Raw genomic sequence first — 14,100 nt, 5'->3', positions numbered from 1 at the left:
CCTCCCACACCAATACGTTCAGGCAAAATTTTCTAGTGCTTTAAACTGGTGACTCAAATTGTCTCCCACTCATTGACCAAAGTAGTTGAACTGAGCTGGAATAAGAGACAGTACTATGTTTCCAACCCACAGAGACAGAAACTAACCAAAGAGCAAGGGCAGATTTACAACAAGGAGCAGAGGAGATAATAGTTCTCCTTCTTGTAGTGTGGTTTAGCGTGATGCACACATAGCTGGAAGGACTTCACCATTTGCTTGACAGCGTAGTACATGGCCTGCAGAAGGCAACACATGACTCAGAGGCTTCTCAGCACCTTGCCTCCTGGGTCTGCACCATTTCCATATCACTCCTTCCACAGGGTGGTGCCTAAAGTCGCAGTCTAGCCCTGCCTGAACAGCTTGTGAACAGCACACACAACAGAATCTGTCTGTATAAACTCTTAATTGAAAACACATGAATAATGCATAGAGCTGTGATAAAGGCAGCTTGGGAGTAGGAGAAGAAGATGACTATGTTTGCCTGGATGATTTAGGCAGTTGTAGTTAATAGCCAAAAGGCAGAGAGAGAGGAGGAGGAGGAAGGTCGCTATTCTTCTGCTGAAGAAGAATTAGTTGCGAGGGAATGGAGGAAGAAAAGAGAAATTAGTAAATCCACAGATCAAGTTACTTTCATTTTTTCGATAAAACTGTATGCTAATAAGTTGTCATGACTATAAAGTTTACATTCTTTGACTGAATCTTCTGTAGCTTACCAGAAGGATCTGTATTCCCAGCCTGTCCTGGTCATTGAACAAGTCAAATTGTAGCACAAAATCCATACAGTTGAGATCCCTGAATGTATGTTATACCAGATACTTCATTTTGAGCTACATAGGCATACTTGCATTTATGCTTTTGCATAATGCCTTTGCAGTTCAGCATTTTAGGTTCTAACATTAGCAGTGAAAAAACAACCCTCCACATAATTTCTATCTGACTGAGAAAAACCTCGAGGCCCATATCTGGTGAGGCATAGAGCATCTACATTTCTCTTTGATTTCAGAAAGCATGGAAGTGTCAAGAAAGAAGTATCTAAATATATCTGCACAGAGAGATATAAGACAGAGACAAAGAAAGTTTGATGCAACATCAGCATTTAGTTAGACCCTTGAATTTGAATTAATCATTGTAGTTACCCTTTAGGGAAAGAAATAGGTCAGACAAATTGCCTATCTTTTTGCATATAGATGAAAGTGGACAAGATAAGTTCTCCATATCTCACAGCACTCTTAGAAGGAAAAGAGAGAGAAACCTTTTATATATAATCATGATTGGAAATATGCAAGCAGCTTACATTGAACAGATATTATGCACTCATTCTTCTTATTTTGGACACATTCCTTAGTTTTTTTGAAAGCTTCTGTTGAAGTGAACAGGTTTTGGATCACATATTTTTGTGCGGTGAAGAGTCAAAGATGAAAGAGAAAGAACTGCTTACCCATCAACTCTTAACCTTTAACTGTTACCCAACAGCCTTAATTTCTGTTTTACCCAGAAAAGCAAACAAGTAAAACCTACATCATTTTACTCGTTTTGCTCCTTGGATCATAAACTTCTTCCTAGAACTGCAAAGCCAGCACAGAGATGAGAAAGGAGCTGATCTGCACTGTTTCTCCTCTATCAACAGAAGGTATAAGATACCTTTCCAAATTTCTCTCTTTTTCTTCTATTCTGTACCTCCTGTAATATAGTTTTACTCATCTATGCTGCCTATTCAGGGGAGCTCTGAGATCACAGTCATCAGCAATATTTTTTTGTGAGCCAGGAAACACCTTCAAGGATATGGATGTCAGCATGCTTCCTGACTGTTATCTAGACTTGCTTACAAAGACCATGTCTGAGGCAACCTGCTGCAGAGAAAATGGATGGGACATGGTTTGGAGCTATTTCAATACGACAGATATTTAGACCACTAACCCTATTCTAAAGTAATTGGGAGCAAAATTTAGTATGAAGATTATTGAAAACCTGAAGGTGAAACAAGGAAGAAGCTCAGCTTGTCTTTCCCTTCCAAGGCTTTACCAGCAACTAAAAAAAAATCCTGCTTTTCACTAAGTGCCAGATCTGTAAATTCAAAAGCTGTGATACTCAAGTCATTGAGACAAAACAAATGTAGAATTACTGAAGACTACATCTAGTTAGAATTGCATTTTTTTAATAGTATCTGGGCTTTAAATAAAATCTGAACTCTAGAGGACATCTGGACTAAATCAGGATTCTCCAGGCAAATTAACTTTTCGAAAATGTATAATTTAATGGCCTTCATTTGAGCCAACAGTTAATTTACTTTGATTGATAATCATGATTATAAAATTTTATAATTTTATATGTTTCCAAATCAGTGGATCCTGTCTTACTCATACAATTATCCATGTGAAATTGTTCAGACAGATAGGACATATAGGACACATCATTACCTTTGCAAATAGAAAGGGATAGAAAATTCATGCAATCAAAGAGATGGTAGGAAGAGAATGGTAAACAAGAAATCCAGAAGGGCACATGAGTTATGACAGTTATCTGGAGGCAGATAGTTGTAAAAAGGAAAAAGAATGCATGTATATGGGCCACAACTTGTTGGTTAGGCAATAAGGTAAGCATCAACAGCTTGTATGTCAATTAATGGGAAAAAAAAATCTGCCTGACAGCAAGTTGAAGAAGTAAAAGAATTAGCAGTCCTCTGAAAAGAAAAAAAGAAAAAAGAAAAGAAAAGAAAAGGAAAAAAAAAGGAAAAGAAAAAGAAAAGAAGAAGAGGATAGGGACAATCACAGAATCCTGTGATGCTCTGATGTGAAGTCAGGAAAAGGTAAGCATGCTTGGTGACTGCAGTGCTAGATCAGCTACAGGTTCTTTATCTATCTATCTGTATATGTGTCTTAATGTTTATTCTGAGAGAAGAAGCTGTAACAGAAGATTAAACTACACAAGGACTTGGAAAGACAGAGTCTTTACTTCATATTCTGCCCAGGATGTTAATTAACAAATGTGCTGAGCTGTCAGCTGGATCCTGTGAAATAGTATGAAGTTGCTCTGGGCACTAGGATAAAGACATCTTCTAATTCACCTTCAACTTGCCTCTAAATTGGATCTTACACTTCACGGGCCCTGGCTCAATTTATTACCTATACACATGGTAGCTTCTGTTCTTCACAGCTTAGCAGCATGCTCTCACCCTCCCTGAACTAGTCCATATCCTCTGAGAAATCCATTCACTAAATGCAGAGAAAGAAAGATATAAAAGACACCTTGATGGAGCAGCATATCTTGCAGATGTTAAGTGAGGGTCCCTAGAATGGGGCACTGAACTCTCACAATGATGCCAACTTTAGGCTCTAAGTGATATCACTTACGCAGTGACTCAGTTGCCTAAAGCTTCCTGCACCCAGTGCACTCAGAAATAGCAGCAGCGCAGACAACAGGTTCACCTGCTGTAACTATGCTGTTCATAGAAAATTGTGACACTTAAGTAATTTCCTAGATCCCAGTCAGAGTTTTCTCCCTACAATTTTGCATCCTTCTGGAGACACCTCTGCTTATCTTTTTAGGGAGCTGTTCCTCCTCATCCCTCCAACATCAGATAGGAAGTTAGCAGAGCTCTATCTCAGGTAGAATAAGTAAAAACAAATTCAAGCTCTAGAGCAGGCCATTTAAATGAGAAACTTTTGATTAGATCACAACAGATAACTTAGGAACAAATTAGGAACAGATAACTTCGGAACACCCTGCTGAATGGGGAGGTTGGACTAGATGATCTCCAGAGGTCCAGTAAGGTTGGAGACCAGAAGGTCTTCCAACTTTACTGATTCTATGATTCTATGATTCTATGATTCTATGATTCTATGAAATAGTTTTCCTTGTCTAGGGTAGGTTTTGGCCATGGGATTCATTCAGTGAGCTGATTTACCAGTTACCCTGGTTATTATCTTTCTAGTTTGTCTGGTATTCACCAACAGCATTCCCAGCAATAACCATTCCAAATACAATTTACCAGCCCTATGACAATGTTATAGATATCATATAGAGGCTTCCACACATACTACCTGAATCACGCATCTAGCCCATCATAAATGCTGCCAGACCTTTTCAGAAAAATCAAAAATATCAATTAGGAGAAAATTTCATTGTATTTTTTTTCTTTGAGTCATCATGTTCAGAGTGATGACCATGTTAGTTCAAAAATAAAGATGTGATATATGAAAGAGATTTTCTCTATTCTATTGCCATGACAGATTGTAATCGTGCTAATAACATTCCCAGTCACTTCCTCAATGTATATACATATACACCTGTGATATAATGTGGTGCACTACAGAATGGTATGTCTGCAAGGAGTCTGCAATCAGATTTTAGCAAGATGGATGCAATGTTATTGCCCGTCCAATGGTTTCTAAATTAAAGCCGAGTCTCCAAGTTTTGGTTCCCCTCCAAGATCACCGTTTCCTGCCTGATTTGAATATCAGCTAGTCACAACTGCCTTAGATGAGGCTTACAAATTTAAAAGGATCCAGCACAAACCTTTTACCTCTCTCAGCTCTCAGACAAATCAAAAGTTAGTTCCTGTAAGTAAAAGAAGTGGTCTTGCATCTATAGACCAAAGTAAATTTCTGTCCTGCTCCTTAACTATATAGAAACACTCTAATTTTGAAGAAACACTGATCTGCCTCCAGCACTATTAAGCTACCTATGATAGTTTTTTGATGCATAAATACACTGCCAAGTGCACTTTTTCTTTCATTGTTTATGTAGGAAACTAAATTCTAGTGTCTTGTAAAGTCTTTCCATACTTGAAGACTCAAACAGACACTCTGGAAAAGTGGGTTCTCATCTCAGTTTTCCCAGGGATGTTGAGTAGATTTTTCCCATCTTTCTCTCCCCTCTTTTCTCTCTTTTTCACAACAGAGCCCTGATCTCCCCTGAAGCCTCTATAGCAGAATTCATATCAAGGGATATAAAATAATTTGTTTCTTTTTTGAAGTGCATACTGAAGTGGACTGACAGCATATTTGACCTCTGAATTTACGGATAAAAATTATAGTTTCACAAATCTGTGATCTAAACTTCCTGCAACTAGTTAATATGCATGAAAGAGAAAAATATATATTTTCAAGAATAAGAAAAAAAAGCAATAGAACAGATGTAAAAATATCACAAACCAGCACAAATAATGAATAATTGGGGCCTGGTTCATCCATCCCTGCCTAAGTATTGGATTGCTATGATGGCTTGCATTCAAAACTATTTAATTTGTATACAGGATTGGTAATATAAAAGATACATCTAAATAAATCAGTGAGGGGAGAAACCCTCCAAGTTTTCCTCGAGAAAAATACCTTCGATCCAAACTGTTGAAGAAATCTAATAATTGTCAAAAATTAAATCCTGATATCTTTTTAAATGAAGGGTTTCCATTTCTCTTGCAAAGCTGTTTTATCAACAATTTTAATACAATCACAAGACAAGAAAGGTATTTTGACTGATTGACTCAATAAAAATGATGTCATTTTGGCTTTTTGTTCTAATTTAGAATGAAAAATGCTTCAGAAACTTAGTGTATATTTATTATCTGGAATATCTGTTTTTCAGTCAGGTCTGCTCCATGCATTCTTTCTTCTCAAAGAAAAAAGATCAACAGGAGGTACAGGAAACTGAGCCAGCGCCTCTGCCCATGATGAATCCAACAGCACGTATCGGAGGCACTATCTATGTAAAACTGATCTAACCAAACAGGCACTGTGCAGTGAAACTTCGCTTCTTGGAAGATTTCCAAAGCTCTTCATGAAAGTTCACCAGTTCCAAATTCAAGGGAACTTAGCAGATCCCTGCCTGACTGAAGGGCTGCACCCTGGGGATGGCGATGAGAGAACTGTGCCATTTCCAGGCCTAAGGCAAAAGGTAAATTCAAGATAAAGCTGGAGGATGCTGGGCTCCCACTGTTCCCTCTCAATGAAAGCAAGTTTCATGACACCGTTACCTTCACTGAGTGGCAACAGAGTCTGAGAACAGGAGAAAAAATAAAACATGTAGCTACTAAGCAAAACCAAGGGATATTTTGATGACCCAGATGCCTTGCTTTTTAGTTAAATCCACTCTATGTCATTTCTTTCAAATAGATTATGTCAAATTCAGAGCAATAGGTGTGTCATCTTCCCTTTGCTGTGTCACGATGTTTTTCCCAACAATCTCCACCACCATTACCCTCCAGAGTATACGCTTCACTGTGTATTTTAATGTCTAGATACTTTACAGTGGTTGTATCATCTGGCCTGGCCAATCTGTCAGCAATGCTAAAGTACTGTCCATCAGCCAGTCAGTGCAGAACAACGGAAGCATTAACTTTACGCCACTTCACCTTTTTGTCTCAGTTTCCCCAGCAGCGTATAGTATTTGCTCACTTTTCATAATTGTGGTGCTAGAAGAAAAATTTGTAATTTGCCATTTTAAAGGACAATTACCCATTTTGAAAAAAATCTACAGAAAACAAGCATATCTAAAAAAAATCATTAAATTATTTATATTAAAATAGAGTAGGAACCATTTCTGATATTTTATTTTAGATAATGGGAGTTTTTTTTTTTATTTTTGCTACAAGATTAATATTGCTGAGAATATATCAAATTGTGATCTTCCTAATCTCAATATTTGTTAAAAAAAAAAAAAAAAAACAAATAGTTCTTTTGATGAAAGGCTGAAAGGAAATGTTAGTTAAATATAACATTGTTCAGTTTTCAGACTCTTCACTTTGCAGAGATGCAGAGAGAGTATTTATAAATAAAGTTTAACTGAGATTGGAAATATTCTCATTGAATAACAATGACAACTTTTAGTGCATCACTTCTACGAGTTTTTTCCTGTGGATAAAGCATGAAACTGATGCTTAAAAAATCCAATTAATTTAATTTTCAAACATTATTTTCAGTTCTAAAAAACAAATAACATTTCTGAATATGCTATAGCTTAAAACTAAAGGAAGAAAGAATATGGAGTTTGAAGGAAAATCTCCACAACGTCATATAAGCACAATTTGTTCCAAGCAGCAGGTTTAAGGTCAACTTGTTGCTGTTCTTTCGTCGATTCCTTCATCCTATTCTCACAGACTATGACTAATTTTCATTTTGCTCTTTACTTGGTAGCAAGGAATGTAGGCAAAAATAGTCTTGTAACCAGGCACATCTGAACAAATATGAAAGGAAATGCAAAATAACCCTTACCTACAGAGGAAAAAAAAAAAAAAAAAAAAAAAAAAAAAAAAAATCTATCTCTGCTATGCTTGGTTGGGTATGTCCTAGGAAAATGAAGATGAATCACCTCTTTATATGCATTTATGATAAATTTAAATGGAGCAAAATGATATTAAACATCAAGAGCCTTAAGGAGGAGTTTGAGCTAATGCTTACCTGCAGAGCACTCTAAAGAAAGTGTTAACAAAGCGGCTTCTTTCTTAAAGCTATGTTCAAAAGTAAGTGACACCTTTAACATAACGGAGTGAAAGTTATCCCTTGTCACCCCCGAAAAATTTAGCCTGTTGTGTTTCCCTTTTAAAACTGCACCTTTACGTAGCTCGTAGCTCTTCGTCCAGCATACATCACCTCCTCACTCCGCTCAAAGTGGCTGTTAAATGATTCTCAATGGTAATGAAAACTGCCTTTCGAAATCATTAATTCACTTGGCTCCAGGCAAACTTTAAGAACAGATTCTCAGAGACTAACTTTGTTTCTGACTAGAAAGGCCTGATACAACTGCCACTTTAGTCGACAGGGGAATACTGAATTCAGGTGGGCTTTCAATGAGGCCTTCAAACTGTGATGCTAGGAGATGAGAAAACTGTATATGGTTTTCTGATCGTTCAAAAAGATTTCCAGACGTGAAATGAGGTAAAAAGACAGTGTTTTGTCTTCAGTGGTAGAAAAACAACTTCTCCACAGTTTTATCAACCGTTACCAATTAGTTGTGCTGCCAAGTGGTTAAATGAGAGAAAGCTTAGGCAAAACTCCAAGAGAGCTTGAGCTACACGGCCCGTTTGCACATCAGCTATGGTCAACCAAAAGCTAGGTACAGGCCCAAGTTTTTCTGTACTCCCTTGCTCATGTGATGGTTTCCCTGGGGATGGACAACAGATGTACGGTCTAAAAAGGACCCTAATGTTCTCTGAGAAATTGGGGAGCTAGGGCTGGGAGCTAACCATTGCCAGGCTCCTATGCCTCAGAGACCCGGACTGAATTATTGGCATCATTACTGACTTGATAACTATCTGCAGAAGGTTGGTTTATGGAAGTATTAAGTTCTGTTCCCTTTGCAAAGCTAGAAGAAACATCCATGAGACAGGTTGGGAGAATTATGGCAATAAGCAAACTTAAAAAATAAATAAATAAAAAAGAGGCTCCCTGCACACTCTTTGGGCTTGTGTAATGATCCATACTGATCCAAAGTAACCTGCTTCAGGCTTTAAGTAACAGTTCTGCAACATAAAAATTTGGCAACCTGTATTAAAGAATTCCCATCACATTTTGCCTCTTTACTGCCCCCCCCCATCTACCTGCCCCAGAGGGTTAATCATCTATTCATGGGGCCGACTGGATCCCAGAACTGATCCCCCAGAAGACAGGTTAAGAAGGTTTATTTTAAAGCTAGATCAGTTCAGAGTTTAACTCCACAAACCATTAATGCAAAGAGTTGGCAAATCAGGGAAGATGCTGAGAGCAGCAGCCATTCCTCTATTCCTCAGTTATTTTTTTTCCTGTTTTGAAGTAATATGCATGCAGAGCACCAAATGAATGCACAGTGTTCAGAATATTTACAAGTAAGCAGATACTTTATTGAGATGATAATTAGTATTAAAAAAAAAAGTCAGATCTAAAAGTAACTAAGCAGAAGGATAATTAGAATACTTTTTCCTCCAAGGGGAAGTTACTAAATAATAATATCTCTTTTGCTTGTTTACTGTACTCTTTCACTTCAGCATTCACTTTTTTTTTTTCTTTTTAACATTTTGTGTTCCTAGAAGGGACAGCATCTGCCATAATATTTGGAAACTGCCTAGAACATTAGACATTGTCATGTCTTAGATAAATACCTTGACCAGTTTGTATCTATCCCATTATAAAGACCATTTGTTCTATTCTTAGACAACATTTATGTTATATTATTTAACTGGAGAACACTCTCATCATCATGACTGCACAGTGCAAATAGATGATAGGATCATGAGATTTCTAAAACCCAAATTTAATGTTCTTTCACTGAAGTCCAAAGTTATGCTACTATAAATATGGTATCAATGATATGAGGTCCTAGGTATTAACTCCAAGCACAACCCATTCTGTCCATGCCAGTACAGGTAGAAGTAGACACCTGTCATACTAGATATATTACTCAATTCTTCTTCTCTGGCACTCAGTGTCTCCAACATTTACCACACTTGTCTTGCCCATAGCTGCTATCTCCAGTTTTAATCCTTGTGTTCCTATTCCTTTCTTTCCAATACACAGTGCAAAGTTCCTCTGCCATAAGATTAACATGCCATATGTTACCATCTGCTCCAAGCAGTGTCCACAGGAAGTGGCGAAAGTAAGTATTCGTGCAGAGTCAGACCTTGATTTAAGCTTGATGGTTCACACATTGAATACAAAATTAACCTTTCATAGAAAGCAGAGGGAAAAATGTTGTTCAGAGCACAAATTAGAAAAGTCATCAAAAAATAGTCAAGATATACAATCGTGTACTAATATGATGCATCAGTGGCATCATTTTTTACCACGATGCTATTCATATATATTTGTACAGGGAAGGCTGCACATCAAGCAATGCCAAAGGCATCAGGTGAAAGAAAGTTTCTTCACTACCTGATATGAAGTAGGGTGATTTGTATGCTGTTATATTAAACTGCTAATATATTCATGCATCCACATATAAAAGAAAATGCAGTTATACAATCTTCATTAGTATGATAGAAACAAGTGTTTGTAAAATCTGTGTATAAGTTCTAAGTTCTAATAAAATTTGGAGGGAAGCAGTTGTTGGTGATGGTGGGTTTTATATATATATACATACATACATACATATATATATATATATACATATATATACACGCACGCACACACACACACATATACTGCAGAACACGTTCTCCACATATCTGTGGGAGGAAAGAGATCTCTGCATACTTGCATTGGATCAGCATCCTCCCCAAAACAGCTTTGAATAGTATAAAGTCTGCCAGAGAAGCATACTCAGTGTGTGGGAAGAACAATCTGCTTTCTATTGGTTGTAATAAAGCCAGTAGCATCTGCTGTTCAGCAACACCGTCACCACTACTCAATCTCTTAATAACATTTCTTATTCTCCAGATCATATTCTAAGCCTCTCATTTGTAGTTTATCTGTTTGAACAGAAGTGACCCAATGAGAGCCTAAATTCATCATAGAATTTAATTCCAGAAGACTTATTAAATAGTGATGCCATTAGACAAGGAGTTAGTGAATCTTCCTCTTAAGTCAATATGAACTTCTATTCACTTATAGCAAGATGAACCAACCGACTCAACTCTGTTAATACAAGGAATAATGACATCAGACAAACTTTTCCATAGCATTTCTCTTCAGTCACATGCTCTTCTCACTACTGGGTAAAACTTTAGGCTCTACTTCAGCTTAATGAAAAGAGGAAAGCACATAATTCTGATTTTTCTGGACACCCAATGAAGTATAAGTGCACAAAGAAAATTCTTGGAGACTCCCTCTGCCCACTCCCAAAACTGATGGCCAGATGGGATGAGTAGTTGCAACACTCCATAGAGTGCTATAAGATGAACACAGATAATATTGTTCTCAGAGAGCTAGGACAACTTGTATTCAAATATTAACCAGAACCACAGGTCTCCCAGTGTTCAGGCCTCTGTGACTCAGATGTTAAACAGGAACACATTCCGACTCTACTAGTTTCAAATCATGGCTTGGGTCTCTTTTGCCCAACACTAGAAAGACCAGATCTTTCTCTATACTCATCACAACTCATATAGCCAAAGAAGTTTAAAGACATTCTTATATTAAAAAAATGGTCTCTTACCTTCAGTATGTACAGCAGAAACATAGGTCCAATTATAGCGTTTGACAATGTCCACCATGGCTCGTGCTTGCTGTGCATCAGATGGCACAACTCTCATAAAATACTTGAACAGGGTTTTGTCGCTTAGGTCCATGCTTGTGGCAGAATAAGCAATCTGAGGTATATTGAAAAGCTGCAGCAAGTTCTGGACCTGGATAGCAACTGAGCTAGAGCCAGGTCCAATGACACCAACAATGGGTTTCTTGGAACGGAAAGATGATGAAGATCCATCCACACATCGCACCAACCCTTCCTCCTCTTCTGAGGAAATAAGAGAGTCCCTTATAAACTCAATGCTCTGCTCCAGAGCCACGGCAGAATGCCAGCAGGAGTCCCTTATTTCACATCCTAGCGTTATATTTGGCAACAGTGTGGGGTCCAAATTAATTCTGTCAAGGGTATGCAGCATAGCCTCCACTCTCTGAATGCCATATTGCTCTCTTACCTCTCCACATTTCCTCTCATGAACCTTGTCAACAGTTGGTTGATGGTGAACAGAGAATAGGGCTCCAATGATAATATCACCAGGCATGTGTGCAACCACCCTTCTTTCATTGGACTGTGCAGAAACCAGAAACCTGAAGTTCCCACTGACATCTTCCTTCAATAACAGGATTGCAAGGAACAGCAAAAGGACCATTTTAGGGAATGGTTTAAGCTGGTAGAGACAACATGATGGAACAAAAAATGGAGAGCTGGTAAAAAGCAGTTATCAAATCTTTTGGATGAAAGGAGCAGAAAGCTGATGGCTAACCAGGAGTCTGCACGTATTCTCTAAGAAATCACCATCATCTCCAAGTGGACAGTGAAGCAGAGCTGCACATGTGGTCATAATCTTCATAACCTTCAAAAATGAATAAATAAGAGAAAGAGCTTTAAAAGGAGTTGTAAAATCAGCTTCATAATCTGTTTTAAAATTACACCTATTCCTACTGTTGTCAATGCTTGTAAATATGTTGTGTCCTACATACACTTACTTTGATCATTTTTCAACCAGGAAAATTTTGTTGTAATTCAGTATTTCACAATCTTACACTTGTACTTCTGCTGCTATAAATCAGTGTCATATGCTTGGACACTTTTGTTTAAAAAATATTTGGGGAAATATTTTCAAAAGCACAAATGGTAGACAAGTATCTAATTACAGAGAGGAAAGATGTTGTTATTTCTAATGCATATCTTTGAAAACAACCCCCATCATTACTTTCAGACTCTTTCTGTACCTCAAATGCATACAACACACCAACATAATGTAGGCCAAGCTGTGTTGCCAATTACAGCACTTCAATCCCTGGAAACTGTTGTTGACAAACAGAGCTATTCCTGAAATATTTTAAGGAATGCAGAATTTGGCCCTTCAAATCTTCCTCAAACCTCAGTTTCTCTTTGTAAACCACAGCATGAAACAAAGAAATTAACTTTAAAGAAATTCATTTTGTTAGTTCTAACTTATTTTAATTAATATTTGCATTTGTTTTAAACAGTGAATGCTCAGTAGAGAAGCAACAGATTTGTTCCACTTAAGAAATATCGTAGTAGAGGAATGGTTTTCATCTTTTTATATCCTTAAATCAAAAATCACCACTGTTTCAATAAATCCTGGTACCATAGACAGCTATACAGACTTTGCTGATAGAAAGAAAACAACATAGAGACTATACAGATGTATTAGTGCCTAAACTATTCGATCTGCTGTTTGTATATGGTCTGAAATGCAACCTGCACTTGACTTTACTATTGATGAAGATTAAAAAAACAAACAAACAAACAAACAAAAAAACAAAAAAAAAAACAAAAACAAACAAAAAAAAAAAAAAACAGACCCACAGAAACATCAAGAATCAGCAAAGAATTTATGTCCAGGAATATGGCTAATGGATCTAGAAAATGTTCTGTACCTAGCAATGAATTTGCAGCAGGTTGATTCTGGTTTCAAATACATTGCTTAAACAGTATTTTCTTTAGGTCTTAATCCTTGTGCACATTAAAGTATCATCCATTGCTCTACTCCTGCCAGTAGATCCACCGATAGTACAGCAAGTTAAGCACACTTTTAAATCTAGGAACACAGTGAGCCAGTTAGCAAATCACATGCCCGATTTCCGTATTGACAAAACAGCAAAATTCTGGGACAGAGCCTGGTCTCAGTTTTACTGACATAAATCCCTTGATGTAATAAAAAATAAATAAAATAGGAATTTGCATACATTTCAGATCCAACAGTCACTTTTAATCATTTCATATTACTGTGACAATTCTTAGACATCGCAAAGTGACAGAAATTCTTCTGATGGGAAACCTGCTTCCTTTTCTTCCAACATCAAAATCTAGCAGGAGTTTACTCTTAAACTTACCACTCGCAGCTAGATCATCCGAGATAGTGCCACAGTGAAAACAAAGATCATAATTTGAAGATTAGATACTCAAATTTAGGGTTTTCTGCTTGAGGCTAGACTTGTTTGTTTACTATTTTATCCTGACATCTATAAATTATAGAAAATATTTACATAGAGGAAAAGTCATGTAATAGCTTCAGTGAGTATTTCCAAATAAATGTCTTTAAAAAGTGAAAATATTGATAGAAATAGTTCCTGCAGTATTAATTACAATATTAATAGGTTCATGTAATATTAATTTCTAGTAAGAGAAAGGGCTAATAATGAAATAGGGTCCAGACAACTGTAGAACACCCTAAGTATTTTATAGTCTGTAAAGACCTGGATTATCAATACTGCAACCCTTTGCCACTACAAAATAACAGGAATTCAATTCAGATTAACTAGTTGTTAATTAGAGAAGATCTTCTAAGTGTTTGTTCTGTGACTCTGAAGACAGTACTGTATAATCTATAAACAGTCTGAGGGGCGAATGACAAGGGGCATCTTTTCACATTATCACATCCGTTAAAATCTTACATCGCCATCTAATTTAATATATTATCACTTTTTTAAAGTCTTTTCA

At 37.0% G+C, this 14,100-nt stretch overlaps 1 protein-coding gene across 2 annotated transcripts in view; it reads right to left on the bottom strand.

Annotated features, from left to right (window-relative positions):
- Positions 1 to 11,779, bottom strand: part of GRM5 (glutamate metabotropic receptor 5) — a 257,276-nt gene extending 245,497 nt beyond the window's left edge. For both annotated transcript variants that reach the window (XM_062578011.1, XM_062578020.1), the window contains exon 1: positions 11,101 to 11,779. In XM_062578011.1, the coding sequence (XP_062433995.1) occupies positions 11,101 to 11,779 (679 nt within the window). The remainder of the gene's footprint in view (positions 1 to 11,100) is intronic.
- Positions 11,780 to 14,100: the final 2,321 nt, after the last annotated feature.

The sequence above is a fragment of the Rhea pennata genome, chromosome 1 (genome assembly GCF_028389875.1).
Source record: "Rhea pennata isolate bPtePen1 chromosome 1, bPtePen1.pri, whole genome shotgun sequence".
Classification (NCBI taxonomy): Eukaryota; Metazoa; Chordata; class Aves; order Rheiformes; family Rheidae; genus Rhea; species Rhea pennata.
This window is presented reverse-complemented; position numbering and strand designations above follow the sequence as displayed.